The sequence below is a fragment of the Pipistrellus hanaki genome, assembly GCF_964339955.1.
Source record: "Pipistrellus hanaki genome assembly, chromosome: 5".
Taxonomy (NCBI): domain Eukaryota; kingdom Metazoa; phylum Chordata; class Mammalia; order Chiroptera; family Vespertilionidae; genus Pipistrellus; species Pipistrellus hanaki.
Window position 1 is genome coordinate 27,263,761 of NC_140507.1, and position 17,951 is coordinate 27,281,711.

Sequence of the window (17,951 nt, forward strand, 5' to 3'; positions counted from 1 at the left end):
GAATTTTAGCTTATTGAGAGATAGACTATGGAAAGGCTAAAGGTTAGTCTTGAGCATCCTTGAAGTCTAACAGGAATTCTCCTGTTTCTTAACCAGAAGCAGGAAAATGATAGAGGAGTACTAATGTGGGCTCATTCCTGAGAACATAGGGTTCCACTCATGAGCAACTTTGGTTTGAGGACATTTCTTTGGCCTAGGGCAGTGTTTCCCAAACTTCTCTCATGATGAGAATCACCTGGTGGAGTTGTTAAAATACAGATTCCTGAATCCCAACTAAGAAGTGCTAAACTAGAATTTTTGGGAACATATAGGTAAAATTGTATACTTAACTAGTGCTTTAAGACAGAGCACTAAGTACGTATACAATTTAGTATACTTCTCCACTGCTTTCAGAGATGTCAGACCTGCCCTCTCGTCTGAAGACTCTACCAACCCTCAAGAGTATCCCTGCTGTTTTCTCTCTTCCTTTGTACTTCCCAGGCATTTTCCCTAACAAAACTTATACTTCTAATACCATCTTGGGGTCTACTTCTAAAACTACACACCTGCAGTTGCTGCATTTTCACAACAACTTTACACAGGGCCCCAAGGAAATGGCCTTGAAAGTCTTCCAGTTCTTACTCCAGTACCACAATCCAACACATAATCTATGCCCCTTAAAACAATGACTTTTTAGACATGTCCGTAGGATGAAGGCCATGGAAGCCAACAGGCCAATGATGTTTCACAGATGACATGGGTAGTTTTGAGATTTCTGCCTTCAGGTGTGAGATAAGACCCATTAAGGATAAGTGCCAATGGTATAAGAGAAACTGGCATGGAAGGCCAAATCAGTAAGGTAAAATGTGTAACAGGACATACCTTTGTCAGGTCTGAAAATATGACCCTGACGCATGCTAAAATAGCTTTCACAACACTAAACATGGAACTGTACATTCATAACCAAACTCTAAAAAGTGATGACACTATTCAACAGCAAGAAGACAGAGTTAGGTCAAGTTAAAACATTTAAAGTCAGTTGTTAAGTGTGCCAGGAGGAGCTATTAAGTGTGCAAAATAAATGTTCTATTTATTTGAGTACCACAATGCCCCAATCCCAGCATCACCTGAGGCTTTCAGTTGAAGGGGTAGGTAAGATTCTGAGGTAAATACAAGGTATTGTGTTAGATTCAGCCATGCTGTTATTATTTTTCCTAAATCATTCCTAAAGCTTTACTGTTAAAGCTTAGGGCAAACAGTATTAAGTGACTGTATCAACCTACCCTTTTCTCCTGTGATAAAACATTATTATAAAATAGGACAGAGAAGGAGAAATCTTTTAAATTAGAGTTTCTCTGAAAGTCTCAAAGAACAAAATAATCAAATGCTTTGCAAGCTTTTCCACCCTTTATTCTTGGTCTGTGGTGTTAAGCTCTTAGAGACAAAGAAGCCAACCCCACTTACCTAGTTTACTAACACACTGAAAGCAAATCATAGTCATACTTCCGTTTTAACCAAGCATGACAACAAGGTGATTGAGTAGCTTCCCGAACTACCAGAGCAGCAGGCAATAACTAGCATAGGCGGCGTTAGATCAGCACTTCATAAATCCTGCAGGCTCCTGACCATTTACATGATCTTTCTATGCAGAATCGGCAGTCTAACACTGGCTCTCACAGGCATTAAAAACCATCACTTTGCTAACCCAACTCACTGTTCAGACGGGTCTTCTTGAATGCAGTCTTTATTACAACCTCACTGCTGCTCCTACACTGAAAAATTCCATGTTTTTAAGTCAGGAGTTCTTCTTTCTGGCTTTATTGTAATAGGGGGTCTTACAACGACCCGATACTGTTACAAAGCATCGTGCTTTACAACAGTAAAGCTTCTGGAAAACCCAAACAAAAGACACGTCACCCGGTGACGTCAGCCTATATACAGTTCTGTGTGGTCGCAGCACATAAGCAAATCCATTCTTGTGCCGTTTCTCGGAAAAGCTTTTCAGTAAATGCACTCATGCTGCTCCAGGATCTCTTCTCTGCAACAAGCCGCCCATCTGCCATCAACAAGTTAAGACCGAGAGAACTAACAGCTGCGGAAAGGAAAGACTGATGCTTTGATTAACCAGCTGAGCAATAAGAGGAGAGCGAAATTAATAACTTATATTCAGAAGCGATTTAAGGGAACAGAGTGTCAGAAAAATGAAACCAACGCTATTGAGAAGAATATCCTAAGGGGAAAAAAAAACAACTCACCCTGGTGGATTCAATTTTACTCAGAAAGCCTGGGACACAGAAAACAGGAAACTGGTCAAAGGCTCCTGCATGTTAGAGCCTTTAACAGACTCACTGCATTGAGTCTAACAACCGCGACTGAATGCAGCCTCCAATGTGCTCAGAAGAATGGGTAAGTCCATGCATTTATGTGCCTTGTACAGACAGCAACAAATCATGCTTTTTAAAATAAACTATTGAATTCACATTTTATGACGGGAATCACTGTCACATTTTTGGATCCTGAGGTTTAGGTAAAAGCATATATTGATGATAACAGGCTATGTTTTATCTTCTTAATGGTTTAAGTTTTGTTCCGGTCATATTAACAAGGCTAATTTTTCTGCAGCAAATGAAAATTAAGTTATATGCAGTGAAATATTTCACCATATTGTTATGTTCATTTTTTAACAGCTCATACATTCTGCTAAAAATATCCTATCTTCTTGTTTTCCTTAAATTATATTCTGCAGGCTTACATTTCAAGTGGCCATTAGGGGCCCCTATGCTGGCAGCAATATATGCAATGAGTATGGTTTTAAAAATGCTGCCTGCCCTGGGAATGGCGTGTCCGCCTAAATGCCGCTGCGAGAAGCTGCTCTTCTACTGCGACTCTCAGGGCTTCCACTCAGTGCCAAACACCACAGACAAGGGCTCTCTGGGCCTTTCCCTGAGGCACAATCACATCACAGAGCTGGAAAGGGATCAATTTGCCAGCTTCGGTCAACTTACCTGGCTCCACTTAGACCACAATCAAATTTCAACAGTAAAAGAAGATGCTTTTCAAGGATTATATAAACTTAAGGAATTAATCTTAAGTTCCAACAAAATATTTTACTTGCCAAATACAACTTTTACCCAACTGATTAATCTACAAAATTTGGACCTGTCTTTTAATCAGCTGTCATCTCTGCACCCAGAGCTCTTCTATGGCCTTCGGAAGCTGCAGACCTTGCATTTACGGTCCAACTCCCTGCGGACTATCCCAGTACGCTTGTTCTGGGACTGTCGTAGTCTGGAGTTTCTAGATTTGAGCACAAACCGTTTGCGAAGTTTGGCTCGAAATGGATTTGCAGGATTAATCAAACTGAGAGAGCTTCACCTAGAGCACAACCAGCTGACGAAGATTAATTTTGCTCATTTCCTACGTCTAAGCAGTCTGCACACGCTCTTCTTACAATGGAACAAAATCAGCAACTTAACATGTGGGATGGAGTGGACCTGGGGCACTTTAGAAAAGCTAGACCTGACTGGAAATGAAATCAAAGCCATCGATCTGACAGTGTTTGAAACAATGCCTAATCTTAAAATACTCCTAATGGATAACAACAAGTTAAACAGCCTGGATTCCAAGATCTTAAATTCCCTGAGATCCCTCACAACTGTTGGCCTCTCTGGCAATCTCTGGGAATGCAGCCCTAGAATATGTGCTTTGGCCTCCTGGCTGGGCAATTTCCAAGGTCGGTGGGAGCATTCCATCTTATGCCACAGTCCTGACCACACCCAAGGAGAGGATATACTAGATGCAGTCCATGGATTTCAGCTCTGCTGGAATTTATCAACTACTGTCATCACAGCCATGGCTACAACTTACAGAGATCCAACCACTGAATATACAAAAGGAATAAGCTCATCAAGTTACCATGTGGGAGACAAAGAAATCCCAACTACTGCAGGCATAGCAGTTACTACTGAGGAACACGTTCCCGAACCAGACAATGCCATCTTCACTCAGCGGGTAATTACAGGAACAATGGCTTTATTGTTTTCTTTCTTTTTTATTATTTTTATAGTGTTCATCTCCAGGAAGTGCTGTCCTCCCACTTTAAGAAGAATTAGACAGTGCTCAATGATTCAGAACCACAGGCAGCTCCGATCCCAAACACGACTCCATATGTCAAACATGTCAGACCAAGGACCGTATAATGAATATGAACCCACCCATGAAGGACCCTTCATCATCATTAATGGTTATGAACAGTGCAAGTGTCAGCAACTGCCATACAAAGAATGTGAAGTATAAAACCAACCTATCATCAAAAATTACATCAGATAAGTAACCTATTTTACATAGTAGGGGCTAAATATCTAATTTTTAACAATGGTGACATTAAGCCTAATTTTCAAAACCAAGTGGAGACTTAAGTTTTTGAAGTGTTGAAGTGTTTTTAATTTTTTTTAATGAAACCATATTTTAAGTGCTAAATGAAGTAATGCTCACATTAATTTGCAATCTTGTTGGAAAGTCTAAAAATGCTCACTTCAAATTATGGCATTTCATGTATGTGATTATATACTATTAAGTGTAAACATTTACACTTAGGTCTACATATGCTTTTTTTTTTTTTTCCCTACTGAAAACAGTTTGGAAAGAAGCTACTGAGCAGAAAAAGAGATGGATCAATACTTGTTTGATCACTGTTTTCCACCCCAAGTACCACCATTGGCTTGTTGCTTAAAAGGAGACTTAGTAAAGTTCTCTTGTATGATAATCTGGTATTTACTTAAATTTACAATTTACTGCCAGTGTGGGAAGTAGAATTTCATATATGCTGAAGACTGGTAAATATTAAGCACTCATATTCCAGAGTTTTTGCCTGGGTTAATAGATATTATCAAAGTCCACATCATGAAATCAGAACCCTTTATGTAATTCTAATAAGCTGAGTAACTCTTTAATATATTTAAACAATGAATCCAAGTGAATGCGGAAAAGGTCTCATTACAATGAATTCAATACTAAATGATTACACTGACTTTGTATCATACATCTCTAGTTTAACTTATAATGAACATGTTGACCTTTTGTGGCATTTAGACAATTATTTTAAACTAGTATTACATTACCATTTTTACTTATTAGTTTACTAAATTCTATATTTACATTTATATGTGAAAAAAAGATTTAGAAATTATTTTGGAGAGAAACAGTCAACTTAATCCTAGGACCTGCTCCCTTCAGTTTGCAAGCACACACAACATTCTCTCCCTTTCTCAACTGTCATGATCAAAGCTGCCTTACAAAGAGGTTTAAACTCTCTCTTCTGTTTTCTTCCTAATCCTCACACCTCAGAGCCAAATAAAAAATAATTAGCTAGCAACAGGCATAACAACGATTCTTAATAGAATATATATTATAAAGGAACATTAAAAATCACTTTCCAAATGTTATATTCTAAAACCTGGCCTTTTAATAAGGATACATAATCACGTTATAAGAGCAGTTCCTTCCAAGTGAAAGGAACAACAGATTGAGGCAAACCTTTTTATGGTAAAAGACTAACTACATGCTTATACAGCCATGTAATGGTAACTCAAAGGTGGCAGGGAGAGGAGGGGGGTGAAAAGGAAAGGCAGCATTTTGAAATCTGACTCACAGAAATGAGTTAGCTGAACTTAAGAGGCAGCCAAGAGTGAGGCAAATGGGTAGCTGTACATTATCTACAGGGCAAGGCCCCACGACCTACAGCTGAAATGGGGATGAAGAGGAGGTCTCCTAGTGTTAATATAAACAGTCCATAATAAATGATAAATGGTAACAATGCCACACTTTTCATGTGAAAAAGAACCACATGTATTGCATTTCTTCAATTATGATTCAATGGAGAAACTATAACATATTTAAGATTCAGATGCAAGTTACCAATTCACACAGAATTTTTCCATAAGTTCCATGTATGTAGCAGCAAAACCTACAGGACATTAGACTACTGACTTGACTCTAGAAGAATGAGCATTTTTACAACTGACATATACAACTGTATGTGAAAAAGGCAAATACCCTTAGAGAAAAACACTACCATAAAAGAAGAAAGTTACCTTTTCCTTAATATGACCATTAAAACACAATATCCTTCATTCAAGGCATATTTTTTCTTCCCTGAACTAAACTGAAAACATGCTAAGACTACAGTTTAACCTATGAGGTTTAATTGTATTTTTTTTCTTTTTAATACTAAGAGAGGGGTGTCTGTATACATTTCAAAAAAACAAAAAAACATGTCTCAGTAAAATGCTAATAAGATCACTTATTATGGTACAAATGTATTCTCTGCATTTCTTAAGGTGGGTAAATTAGTTTGGCAAAGTCTCTGTCTGTAAAGTTCAGGTGATCTTGAGCAGTGAGCATTTCATTTCTTGTTAAACCAGATCTTAGGCCTGCCTGGACAGAGACAAAAGCTGATTTTATGGCACAGAGCACAGCTCACCACTTCCCTACAGAGCTGGATCTGAAACCCCCATTACAAATGAGAGCTCCACAAGGTAAAATTTACCAATCATTTATCAGGCAAACCATGGCCATTTGTCAGAGAAAAGCTTTGTCACAATATTCTGTCCTGAGCACATAAGATTCCATTAGCCCTGAAGACTAGCAAAAAAGTATTTTCTATCATTTCCACCACACCAAATTAATTGAAATTGTGAGTAGAAGGGTGAGAAATATTGGCTGGGAATTCCCACATTAATCCTAAAGATTACAGTTAGTAAAATGGACCATTAATCAGCAAATGTAGAAATGTATGTAGAAAATAAATTGGAAAAGCAAGCCATTTAGTAATTCAGGGAACAGCAGAACCAAGGCCACCCCAGCATACTTTCAAGATGAAAAATAACTGATTTTTTGCCCTGCATATATATATATATATATATATATATATATATATATATATATATATATATATATATATTTTTTTTTTTTTTGTAATGCTCTCTGAGAAAAGTAAGAATGCCAACCAGCATGTCCCCTTTTCATTAAAGCACAAACTTCCCTTTTGAATTGCCTATTAAAGGCAGTATTCCATTTAATTTTCGGTCTTTTTGTGTTTCAGTATCAGCACAGATTTGAAGATGAGACTGTTAGTCATATGTGCTCTGTTTACCAACTGGCTAGAGTGGAAGAGCATCACAGCTACACTGCAGATCCTGCTAACCCAATGTTAGGGCTTTTGTTTTTTGGTTTAGTTTTATCCTCCTCAGCCTCCTCTTCTCACCAACTGCGTTTTTCCCTCTCCCATTTTCTAGATTAGAGGGAAATGACCATTTATCAAAAACTAGAAAAATAATTAAATCTCTGGAAAAAGAAAAGCTAAAGAATGTTATATACCACCAAGTAATCAAGAGTTAGTTTGGGATCATTTATATTTATTTCTGAAGTTTGCCAGGGATTTCAATCCCCTTTATAAAATAAGAATGGGCTGACAAATTTGCAAATTCACACACAATTGAGAGAGAATACCCACTGCCAAAATCAAATAGCAAAGTTACTAATTTTTAAGCAAAAAATCTGCACTAACACATGTAATTTCTTAATGTGCCTAAGTTAATTTCTGTACCAATTTAATGAATGGAATTGACTGAATTTCCCAACTCCACTAATTATTAAAATCCATCTGCTAATTCTGATGCTAGTCACCACGAACGAGATTCCATCTTTCCAATAAAAATGAGCCCCATGTAACACCAGGTCTGAGTCCTAAAAAAGACATTTCATTTTCTATACTTCCTACAGAGTCGGGGAGGAGGGGAGGGCTATAAATGCTCTATTATCCCTCTAAGGTGTAGCTATCAATATAAAATTTGAAAGAATAATTTTAGAAGCTGACTTACATGATCATTTTCCTAATAGAGCAATACAGTTCAGACTTGTCTCAAAAATCTGTTTTGAGACATGCTTTTTGTATCTTATAGATTAAAGTGCTTCAACTAGAAAAAGACAAGAGTGATAAGGCCAACAATTTAAGGCAAAAACAAACAAATAGAAAATGATGGTTTAAGCTTTCATACTATTATTACAAACATTTGGAAACATCTGCTTCCTTCAACTAACCTATCCTTCCTTGGTAATTTTTTTTAAAAGTTTCACCTATGGAATGTTTGTTGAACCTTTCTATCAACACAGATTGGAAACCAAAAGTACAGTCCAAACACATTGTGTTTAATCACCTTAAGAGCCATTGGGGGGGGGGGGGGCAAGTGGGTTGGGGGAGAAAATACTATTACATGGGGGGCGGGGGTTGAGGGAGATAGTTAACAGAGTGTACTATATAAAAAAAAGTTTTGTTATTAAAATTGTGTATACTGGACAAAATGAATGTCTTTTTTTTTTTTTTTTAAGCTTTTCCTTGATAACCTATCGTTTTTGACATGTGGAACCTGAAAACCCTTTTGTGACAGATACAGAAACCTTAAATGAACAGTTGTTTTGTATTATGTTCTCTATAATGCCAAATATGCCAGCTGAAAAAAGGGCAGCTAATCATCACCTGTCTGTCTTCATTCAGAGACAGGCAAAACCAGGCTAAAAAGAAAGTAAAGGGGGGCGACTGACTGACTAAAAAGCCACCATGCCAATAAGTAAGTCATGTAATAAGAAGTTGCTCTGTCACAAGCCTCAGCAAGTGGACAAGCAACTGCCTACGTTCCCCAACCTCCTTAACAACAGACTGCTGCCACAGCCTGGGGAGCTTCAAAAAAGGCACTCAACTGCCTATTCCCAGCAAACAGCAACCTGGCCTCTACCTTTGGGGTTCACCCCAGCAGCACCTTGCACAACACTCCTGAGAGGGAGGACCACAGGTACTAAACATGCTGCATTCTCTAGGATCCCTACATGAGCTACTCCACCTTAGCATGGATAGGAAAAAGGAAGGCAAGCTTTTACATCCCCAGGTCAGGATGCTATGCCTGGGGAGCAATGGGAGCAGAAACTGCCCTGGCCTTAGGAGTTGACTGTAGGAGTCTGCCAGGCTTGCCAGGATGCACTTACTGCTTCTCCAGGCCTAGAGCTCTGCAGCAAGACCAGACAGGCAGAAAGAAACAAGGCTACCCCCAGTCCTAACACCCAGGGAAAAGGGAATCAGAGAGGCTAAGAGCTCTCGTCCCACCAATCTCAGCAGTAACTAGGGCAGAGGCAGGAAGCACAGCACAATATTTTACTGTCAAACTCATCAGTATCTACTAGAGGGCATAGGTGATGGTGGCTTCAAATTGTACAAAGGAACAAATTCTTATACTTTTTAAAGTTAAAAAGAACAGTTTATTAACATAATTCTCATACATTTTAACCTTGAAAATCCCATGTAAAGCTACATCTGATTTCCTTATCAGTTATTTTAATTAGTTTTGCCTGAATACCACATCATTCTCAGATTCACATTCAAATTTATAATAGATTTCCTCAAGGTCTGTTTAAATACATTTTTTTCTTTCTTTAAATATATCTAACCAGCTGGGTGCTCAAGTCTTCCTTAGAGAGACAAAATGTACCACAAATTGTATTTCATAAAGAGAGAAGGGGAAAAGAGGTGAAAATCGTAACTATTGCAAACATCTTTTGTTAGCATGAGTTCCTCTGTAAGATCCACTGTTCTGGGAACACTTTTCACAGACAGATGTTGAGTTTCCTATCTGAAGGAAACATTAAAGAGCAAGCGATCTCCAAAGGCGAATATAACGTCCACAAACTGAAATACCATCAGTTGTACATGGAGGCCCAAGAGCATAGCCTAGCCCATGGTCTCCAACTCAGACCTGCCACTAGAAACCCCACATGAAAGAAGACCTGTGAACAACCCTGACAGCAGGGGCCAATGGTTCCATCACCATCCAAAGAGAAAGGTTCTTCCCATACTTGGGGACTATATTAATGTAGCCCCAGAGACAACACCCAAGGCTTTTTTACAACTTTCATTCAGAGATGTTAACAAGAACCATAATGCAGAGATGTAAAAATGTCACAACTTTACCAAATACCCATTCACAATGGTGTTCAGTAAAAACAAAAACAAAAAACAAATAACAACAACAAAAAAAAACCACATACAACCTCAAGGTTTTTTTTTTTCTTTTTCTGGAAAATCGTCAGACAAAAACACTAGAGCCATTTATATTAGCCCATATGTTTCATCGTCATGTGAACCAAAAGCTCCTTGTATGATAAAAACATTTCAATGGCCTGAGCTGCCAAACACATAGTGCAACTGCTCACCCACTAAAACTTTTAAAAACAATGTATTATTTACATATAGACATATAGACATATAGACATTTACATATAGACGTATTTACATTCAAGACATGTTAGACCCTGTAGGTTATTTACATATAACCTACTTCTATAAAGCCAAGTAAACTTAACGTAATACTTTCATAAGTACAGAATGGTTGAAATAAGAATGTAAAAAGATTAAAAAGCAGGGATTCTTAACTCTAAGAGTGCAGGATATGTTTCACAGGAAGAACCTTTTAAAATAATAATGCAAACATTGTGTAGATCTAGAGATTTCATCAGATCCTAAGGGTTTTGATAACTCACCAAAAAAGCCCTAGTAGAACAATGAAACAGTTATTTCTAGTATACACTAATTTGGCTTTGATCTTCCTGGTAGTCATGGCAAAGAACAAAGCCAACAGCTTTCAACTGATCCAAGAATCAAACTGGCCTATTCGGTGGGGAAGACACTTCTTTCAACTGATAAAGGAAGCACACTATAGTTTATTTGGGGAGAGAGACACTTAAGTGCAAAAGTCTATGAATTATTTATAAAACAGAGGGAAAAGGAAGGCAAGATTTTACATCCCCAGGACAGGATGCTATGCCTGGGAGGCAATGGGGGCAGAAACTGCCCTGGCCTTAGGAGTTGACTGTAGTTGAGCTACAGGAACAATAAGGAAACCTGTCAGATAGTATCTCCAAGGAGGTTTTAGAGAAGACAGACTTATTCATGTCAATCCTAGAAAAAGTTATGGGTAAGGAAAGTACAGAAGCATGGTGCATGCTTTGTTGTGACTTAACCTTTATGGTGACCCAAACTTGGAACTTATAAAGCCAGCAAGAATGAACATGCATCCACTTAGGAGTCCATGTTTCCTCCTTATCACATCACTAGGACCCAAAATATAGTGTCCCATCACATAAGGAGCATCCACCAATAAATACCTCCTCTACTACATTACAAATCTTCTATATTAGGAGAATAATTTAAAACTAAAAAATGTTGCCGAAGCCGGTTTGGCTCAGTAGTAGAACGTCAGCCTGCGAACTGAAAGGTCCCAGTTTCGATTCCAGTCAAGGGCATGTACATTGGTTGCAGGCACATCCCCGGTTGTGTAGGAGGCAGCTGGTTGATGTTTCTAGCTCTCTCTCTCTCTCTCCCTTCCTCTCTGTAAAAAAATCAATAAAATATATTAAAAAAAAAAAAAACTAAAAAATGTTCCACTACATTAGGGGTGTCGAACTCAATCAGAGAAGGGGCCAAAATCTAAAATCCAGCCTAAATCACGGGCCGAATGGTTTACTGAACAGTCATAAACTGACAATGTCATAAACTGACAGCGGAGTGCAGTGATGACAGCGTGGTGCGGGCCACATTGCAAGGCCTGGCGGGCTGGATTTGGCCCGCGGGCCTTGTGTTTGACACATGTGCACTACATCATGAGCAAAGAGAAGCATATTTCAGGCTTCATGTCTAGTTGTGCTGGTGATATCATAAGTATGCTCCTTGAAACAGAATCTATAAGGTAACTAATTTCCTAAGAAAGAACACATTTAAAAAGATAAAGCCTTCACTGATCTAAATAGCTGTCAGAAATTTAACTGTCTCTTTAAAATTTAAAACATTCCACACGCCATTAGAAAAACCACCTATAATTCAACAGGAACAAAGAGCACAAGGATTGAGTTATGCTCCACGCTTAGGCCTATATTTCTGGACAATCCTTGGGTCTCTCATTCCAAACAGAAAATGAATGGCAGTAACAACCACATGGATATCTAATATATGTAAAGTCCTGAGAACAGGCTGGAATAAAGTAAACATTCAATAAATGTTATTTTTAATAGCAAAATGTGGAGAACTAGATGTGACAGATTCATCAAGTAGAGAATACAATCACATTCAAGACATGTTAGACCCTCCCCAAAACTCTCTACTTTCTAATCTTACTTCCTCACTAAGTTAATGTCTACTAGTATCCAAAATGAATATTGATAATTAGTGAGAGCTTTTAATAAGCCAACAGCCTGAAAACATATTTACTACTGATGTAAACCTAAACACATTATCTCATAGTCAAGTAATCTTCTTTATAAAATGTATTGAATATTAGACATGACATTTCTCTGGTTTGGCTTTATGAAGTAAGACTAAATTTCAAAAGATTTAGAAGGAATTCTAAAATTCCTTTTGGGTAAAGTAGTCACTTAAAATCAAGTAATGTCTCTTTTCTTTGTTCAATAAAATCATATAAGACAACATAATCTATCCATTATCATAAATAATATTTTTCAAAAGAAATAAACAATCTCATTGATATCTCAGCTTCTAACAATTTTAGAACAAAATACATTAGAATCCTTAAATCCTTAGAATTAAGGATCACTATGATGTTCTTTTTTTTTGCTTAGAAAAAATGTACTTCAAGTCTACCACACCTAATTTAGGAAGCAGCCCCTCCAATCATGACAAATCTGGTTCCTAGGCAGACTTGCTAGAATTACTGAGGGGCATGAATAGGGGAAGTATGAGAATTTAAAAACACAAAGATAATCCACCAGCCCAGTGCACACAGAAGGGTGGTTACTGGATAGTGATCCTCCCTTATTACTAAAATCTCTATTAAATCTAAAGGTTGCTCAGAATTAACCTGTCTGAAAGAATATACACATTTAGGCCCATGCAGATCACATGGGCCAGATTTTTTAAATAAAAAACTTCTTTCTTGATATTGCCTTTCCAAGATCATGATTCAGTTTACTCAACAAGGAAAATCACTTTATCTCCTCCTTCACCCACAACTTTTCTCTACTTTCTCACATCTTTTGAACCTGGACTTGCTCTCTTTCCTTATTTATCAACACATGAACAAGCTTTTCACCTGCTTCTCCTCATGGCTCCCCAAATACCCAGAATAATCACCTTATTGAATGAAAAAACATTCAGTTGCAGCATATTCATTGCTGAGCACTTACCGTCTAAAAATTGTCTCTAAATTTTTAAAAATATTCCTCAAATCCACAAACGCAGTGCCTATAAGCTGCAAACTGATCCATGCAAATTAGGAAATACTACTAGATACACAATCACTCGTCTGCATTGTCTTCTCAGTCTACCCTTCCCCTTGTATTGATTCAAGTATCAAATAAAATTTATTCAGTTTGCTTTTATTTTCAAAAGGCTAGAAATAGCAGCCATCTATCTATCTATATAAAAACCTAATATGCTAAGTGGCAGACCGATTAGTCAACCATTCGGTCAACCACTTGAACACTCACTATGATGTGCACCGACTACCAGGAGGCAAACGCTCCGAACAGTAGGTTAGCTTGCTGCTGGGGTCCGTCTGATGGGGACTGGGCAAGACGAGCAGGACATGCCCTGGAGCCCCTCGCAGTCCTTCCCTGGCCGGCCGGTCCCCATCGACATGATCAGGGCCAACAAGTCAACCTCCCACAGTCCCTCCCAGGCCAGCCGACCCCCATCAGCCCGACTGGGACTGGGCAAGATGGCCCCAATCGGCTCCAATCACTGGCCAGGCCAAGGGACCCCACCTGCGCATGAATTCGTGCACCAGGCCTCTAATGTTAAGAATAATACCCTTGCCAAAACCGGTTTGGCTCAGTGAATAGAGTGTCAGCCTGCGGACTGAAAGGTCCCAGGTTCGATTCCGGTCAAGGGCATGTACCTTGGTTGCAGGTACGTCCCCAGTAGGGGGTGTGCAAGAGGCAGCTGGTCGATGTTTCTCTCTCATCGATGTTTCTAACTCTCTATCCCTCTCTCTTCCTCTCTGTGAAAAATCAATAAACATATAAAAAGAATAATACTCTTTTACTTTTAAAAATTAGCACTCACTCCAGCTCTCTGATAAAATAAAATCCCTACCACTCTTCACATTTTTAATATAAATAGCTATTTTGCTAATTTTGTTTGGGGGTGGCAAAATGCCTTGGGACATAGAGGACAAAGGAGTAGACGTCATGATTGTGAAAATTTCGGATATGTCAAATTCTTGGGTAATGACAGGCAGTAACCCTTACTTTTCTTATCTCTGCTCTAAAATTTCAAACCAGTTATGTCAGGATTCCATAGACCTGACCACAAAAACACTTACAAGTGAATGTGTGTTCTGCCAGTTTTTACTGCAAAGAAAGACACTAGCATCATTCCAAGACCTGGACGTGTCACACACTAAGAAGTGAGGTCAGAAGCATCCCTTACAGTGCTACTTCTCTCTGATCAATCTCCCTGAAATTCACCAGGAGGAAAAATAGCAGTGAGAAAAAAAGGAAAAAGAATCTACTACCCTCAACACACTCCTAAAGGGATCTGAGATAGTGCCATATCACCTCATCTCCCTATTTTCTCCTGAGAATCCCTTCTGCCAGTATGTGCAAAACAGCTCTCTGACACCTGCCACCATCTTCCAACAACTAGAGCCCATTTTATTACTATGTTAAAACTGCCAGTCTAAGATTTATCTACATGAAAACCTAATAGCAGGTGGTCAGGAATTTTCTTCTTTTTGATCTAGCATTCCTGAAGTGTCAAAAACATTACACTGCATAACAATATCATCATCTAGACACCCAATTTGTGCTTGCTTAGAATTAGATGTGAGATAAATTAAAGACAGAATGTGAAGAATAGTACAAACTGTAAAGGGTTTATTTTATTCTAGTTGACATTCCTACCAAATACATCACCATCAATTAGTACAAAATTATTAAAGATATATTTGTTAAAAACACAAATCTGGAGCACTGACCTATGAACAGGAGGTCACGGTTCGATTCCCGGTGAGGGTATTATATGTCAAGGTTCCGGGCTTGATCCCTAGTAGGTGGCATGCAGAAGGCAGCCAATTAATGGTTCTCTCTCATCATTGATGTTTCTATCTCTCTCTCCCTATCCCTTCCTCTCTGAAATCATTTTTTAAAATATTAAAATAAATAAACAAACTAAATTTCCAGTCCTGCTATCAACTGAGATTAAGTCCTGCTATCAACTGATACTACAGATGGCAAAAATTGTAAAGGAGAGGGATGGAAAAGATTAAGATTCAATTTTTACCATGTTAAAGTATTTGTTAACCATTCAAGTAGAGATATGTTCAGGGTGAAGATTTAGGCTGCAAATATAAATTTTGAAGTCATCATCAGTGAGTAGAGGGGAATGAGAGTAGATGGACAAGAAATTCCAGAACCACACCAGTTTGAGGAATCTATCAAATGACAGTCAATAAAAAAAGAATGTGTTTTCAAGGACAGCATCCCCACAACATTAAAGACATTTAAGCAGTGTTCTATTGGAAAACTACTAAGATTAGGTCAACTTAATTCATTAAAGTAATATGAAACATTACATATCAAAAGAACTATTGCCAATTAAGGATTTGCACACATGATGACTACCATGAGTCCATCATTATCATACTTATAAGTATGTTCTCTATGTCAAGATAGGCCTGCCCTCAGTGAGGTAAGTAAACTAAAGAATCTATGAGATCATGGAACAATTAGAAAAGCAGGTTTTAATTTGAGGGGTAATGTACAGTTCATGCACTTGAACTACAAGACAGCCAAATATATATATATATAAAAGCCTAAGCAACCAGACGACCACTCATCTGGTCACTATGATGCCCACTGACCAGGGGGCAGACGCTCACAACAGGAGTGCTGCTCAGCTGACCAACAAGTGCCAGATGCGGAGCTCACAGCTGGTGAGCACAGCTTTGATGGTGGGAGCCTCTCCCACCTCTGCAGCAACACTACCGAGCAGCAGCAGGTGCAGCGGGGCCAGGATGAGCAGGAGCGATGCAGCTCGGGGCTCCTTCCCAGCTGCCTGCCACTTCGTGCACTATTAGATCCCTTGGGGGATGCCAGACTGCAGGTTTCGGCCCAATCCCCACAGGCCAGGCTGAAACCAGCAGTCCACCACCACCCAGGGGTCCCAGATCGCGAGAGGGTACAGGCCAAGCCAAGGGACCCCACCAGTGCACGAATGCATGCACTTGGCCTCTAGTATTTAATAAAAAGATAACCATATAATCTTCTGTATCTTGACAGAGGTTTGGGTTACAAAGTGTGTGTGTGTGTGTGTGTGTGTGTGTGTGTGTATCTATATATATCAAAACTCATCAAATAGTATACTTAAAATTTGTACATTTCACTGTATAAAATTTACCATTAAAAAGCTGAACTCTAGTTAATGACATGCATGCTGCAATGATTGGAGGTGTAGTATGCAAGTGTCTGCAACTGACTTTTAAATGCATCAAAACAATAACATGGATACAGAGTTGGATAAATATGTGATAAAGCAAATATAACTAAACTAGAGGCCTGGTGCATGACATTTGTGCACAGGTGTGGAGGGGGTTCCTCGGCCTGGCCTGTGCCCTGTCACAATCCAGGAGCCCTCAGGGGATATCCTACTGCAGCAGAGATGGGCTGCTGAGCTCGTCAGCCGTTAGCCTGGCTTGTGGCTGAGCAACACTCTCCCTGTGGGAAGTGCACTGATCACCAGGGGGCAGCTCCTGCAATAAGCATCTTCCCCTTGGTGGTCAGTGCACATCATAGCAACCAGTCATTCCGCCATTCGGTCGATTTGCATATTACCCCCTTTTATTACCCTGTTTCCCCGAAAATAAGACAGTGTCTTATATTAATTCTTGCTCCCAAAGATGCGCTAAGTCTTATTTTCAGGGGATGTCTTATTTTTCCATGAAGAAGAATACGGTACACATTTATTGTTAAATGAAAATAAAGGAAATTTATTACCTGTATATGGTACAGTAGTAAGGTAATTGTCAACACAAACCAGACAAACTGTGAATCCTACAGTATCAAGAATTTACTCATTTATTCAATGACAATCATGTCATCATCTTCTGGAACATCATCATAACAATCCAATTCCTGAATTTCCTGGTGAATTTCTTGTGAATCCATTTCTTTCAGAATCAGTGGCCCAAATCTCTCATGTTTAGCCTGGGGGGGGGGCCTTATTTTTGGAGGGATGCCTTATATTTCACTCAGAAGGAAACCTGTAAGTAGGTCTTATTTTGGGAGGATGTCTTATTTTCGGGGAAACACGGTATATAGGATATAGGATGTTAATCACAGAATCTAGAAAATGGGTGTGTGTGTATGTGTGTGTGTGTGTGTGTGTGTGTGTGTGTGTGTGTGTGTGTATTCACTGTACAATTCTTTCAGAATCTCTGCTGAAAGAAGCCAATATGAATTCCGCTGTTATCATGGGATTTAGTTCATGTTCCAAAGTAACCCTGCTTCCTACAAAGCATCTTCTATTACTGATTGCATGCCCTGCTAACTTCTGGCTCCAGCAGCAGATATAATAGCAACAACCTCACATAAACTATTTAATCTGTTCCCATGATTGCATAATGTCAAATCCCTGTAACAAATTCCTTATATATTTTTTCACAATTGCTTTGCTTCTGTGACTGAACCCTGAGTGACACAAAGATATGTGTGTGTGTAATCTAAGGTGGGGAAAGCATTTTTACCCCAAACACAAAATGCTCTAGCCATAAAACAAAAGATAAACACACATTCATAAAAATAAAAACAAAACTTTGATATGGTGAAAAGAAAGCCATATGCAATATCAAAGGGCAAGTGACAGATTTAGAAAAAATACATGCCACATAGATGGTAAATATTAGGTTAATAGCTTT

The 17,951-nt window shown here is 38.7% G+C and overlaps 2 protein-coding genes across 6 annotated transcripts in view; one reads left to right on the forward strand and one right to left on the reverse strand.

Moving 5' to 3' along the window:
- Nucleotides 1-17,951, reverse strand: part of CTNNA1 (catenin alpha 1) — a 173,833-nt gene that overhangs the window by 59,887 nt on the left and 95,995 nt on the right. The gene's annotated exons all lie outside the window — the stretch shown is intronic.
- Nucleotides 1,671-8,351, forward strand: LRRTM2 (leucine rich repeat transmembrane neuronal 2). 4 transcript variants are annotated; one of them, XM_084885092.1, is made up of 4 exons: nucleotides 1,671-2,385; nucleotides 2,726-3,990; nucleotides 6,402-6,515; nucleotides 7,082-8,349. In XM_084885092.1, the coding sequence occupies exons 1-3, from the start codon at nucleotides 2,382-2,384 to the stop codon at nucleotides 6,483-6,485; spliced, it is 1,353 nt and encodes a 450-aa protein (XP_084741218.1). In that variant the 5' UTR covers nucleotides 1,671-2,381; the 3' UTR covers nucleotides 6,486-6,515; nucleotides 7,082-8,349. The 4 variants fall into 4 exon arrangements, 3 of the variants coding, with proteins under 3 accessions (XP_084741218.1, XP_084741217.1, XP_084741216.1); XM_084885091.1 differs by lacking the exon at nucleotides 7,082-8,349 and having other exon boundaries at nucleotides 6,402-6,877; XR_014795115.1 differs by having other exon boundaries at nucleotides 1,673-2,385; nucleotides 2,726-6,515; nucleotides 7,082-8,351.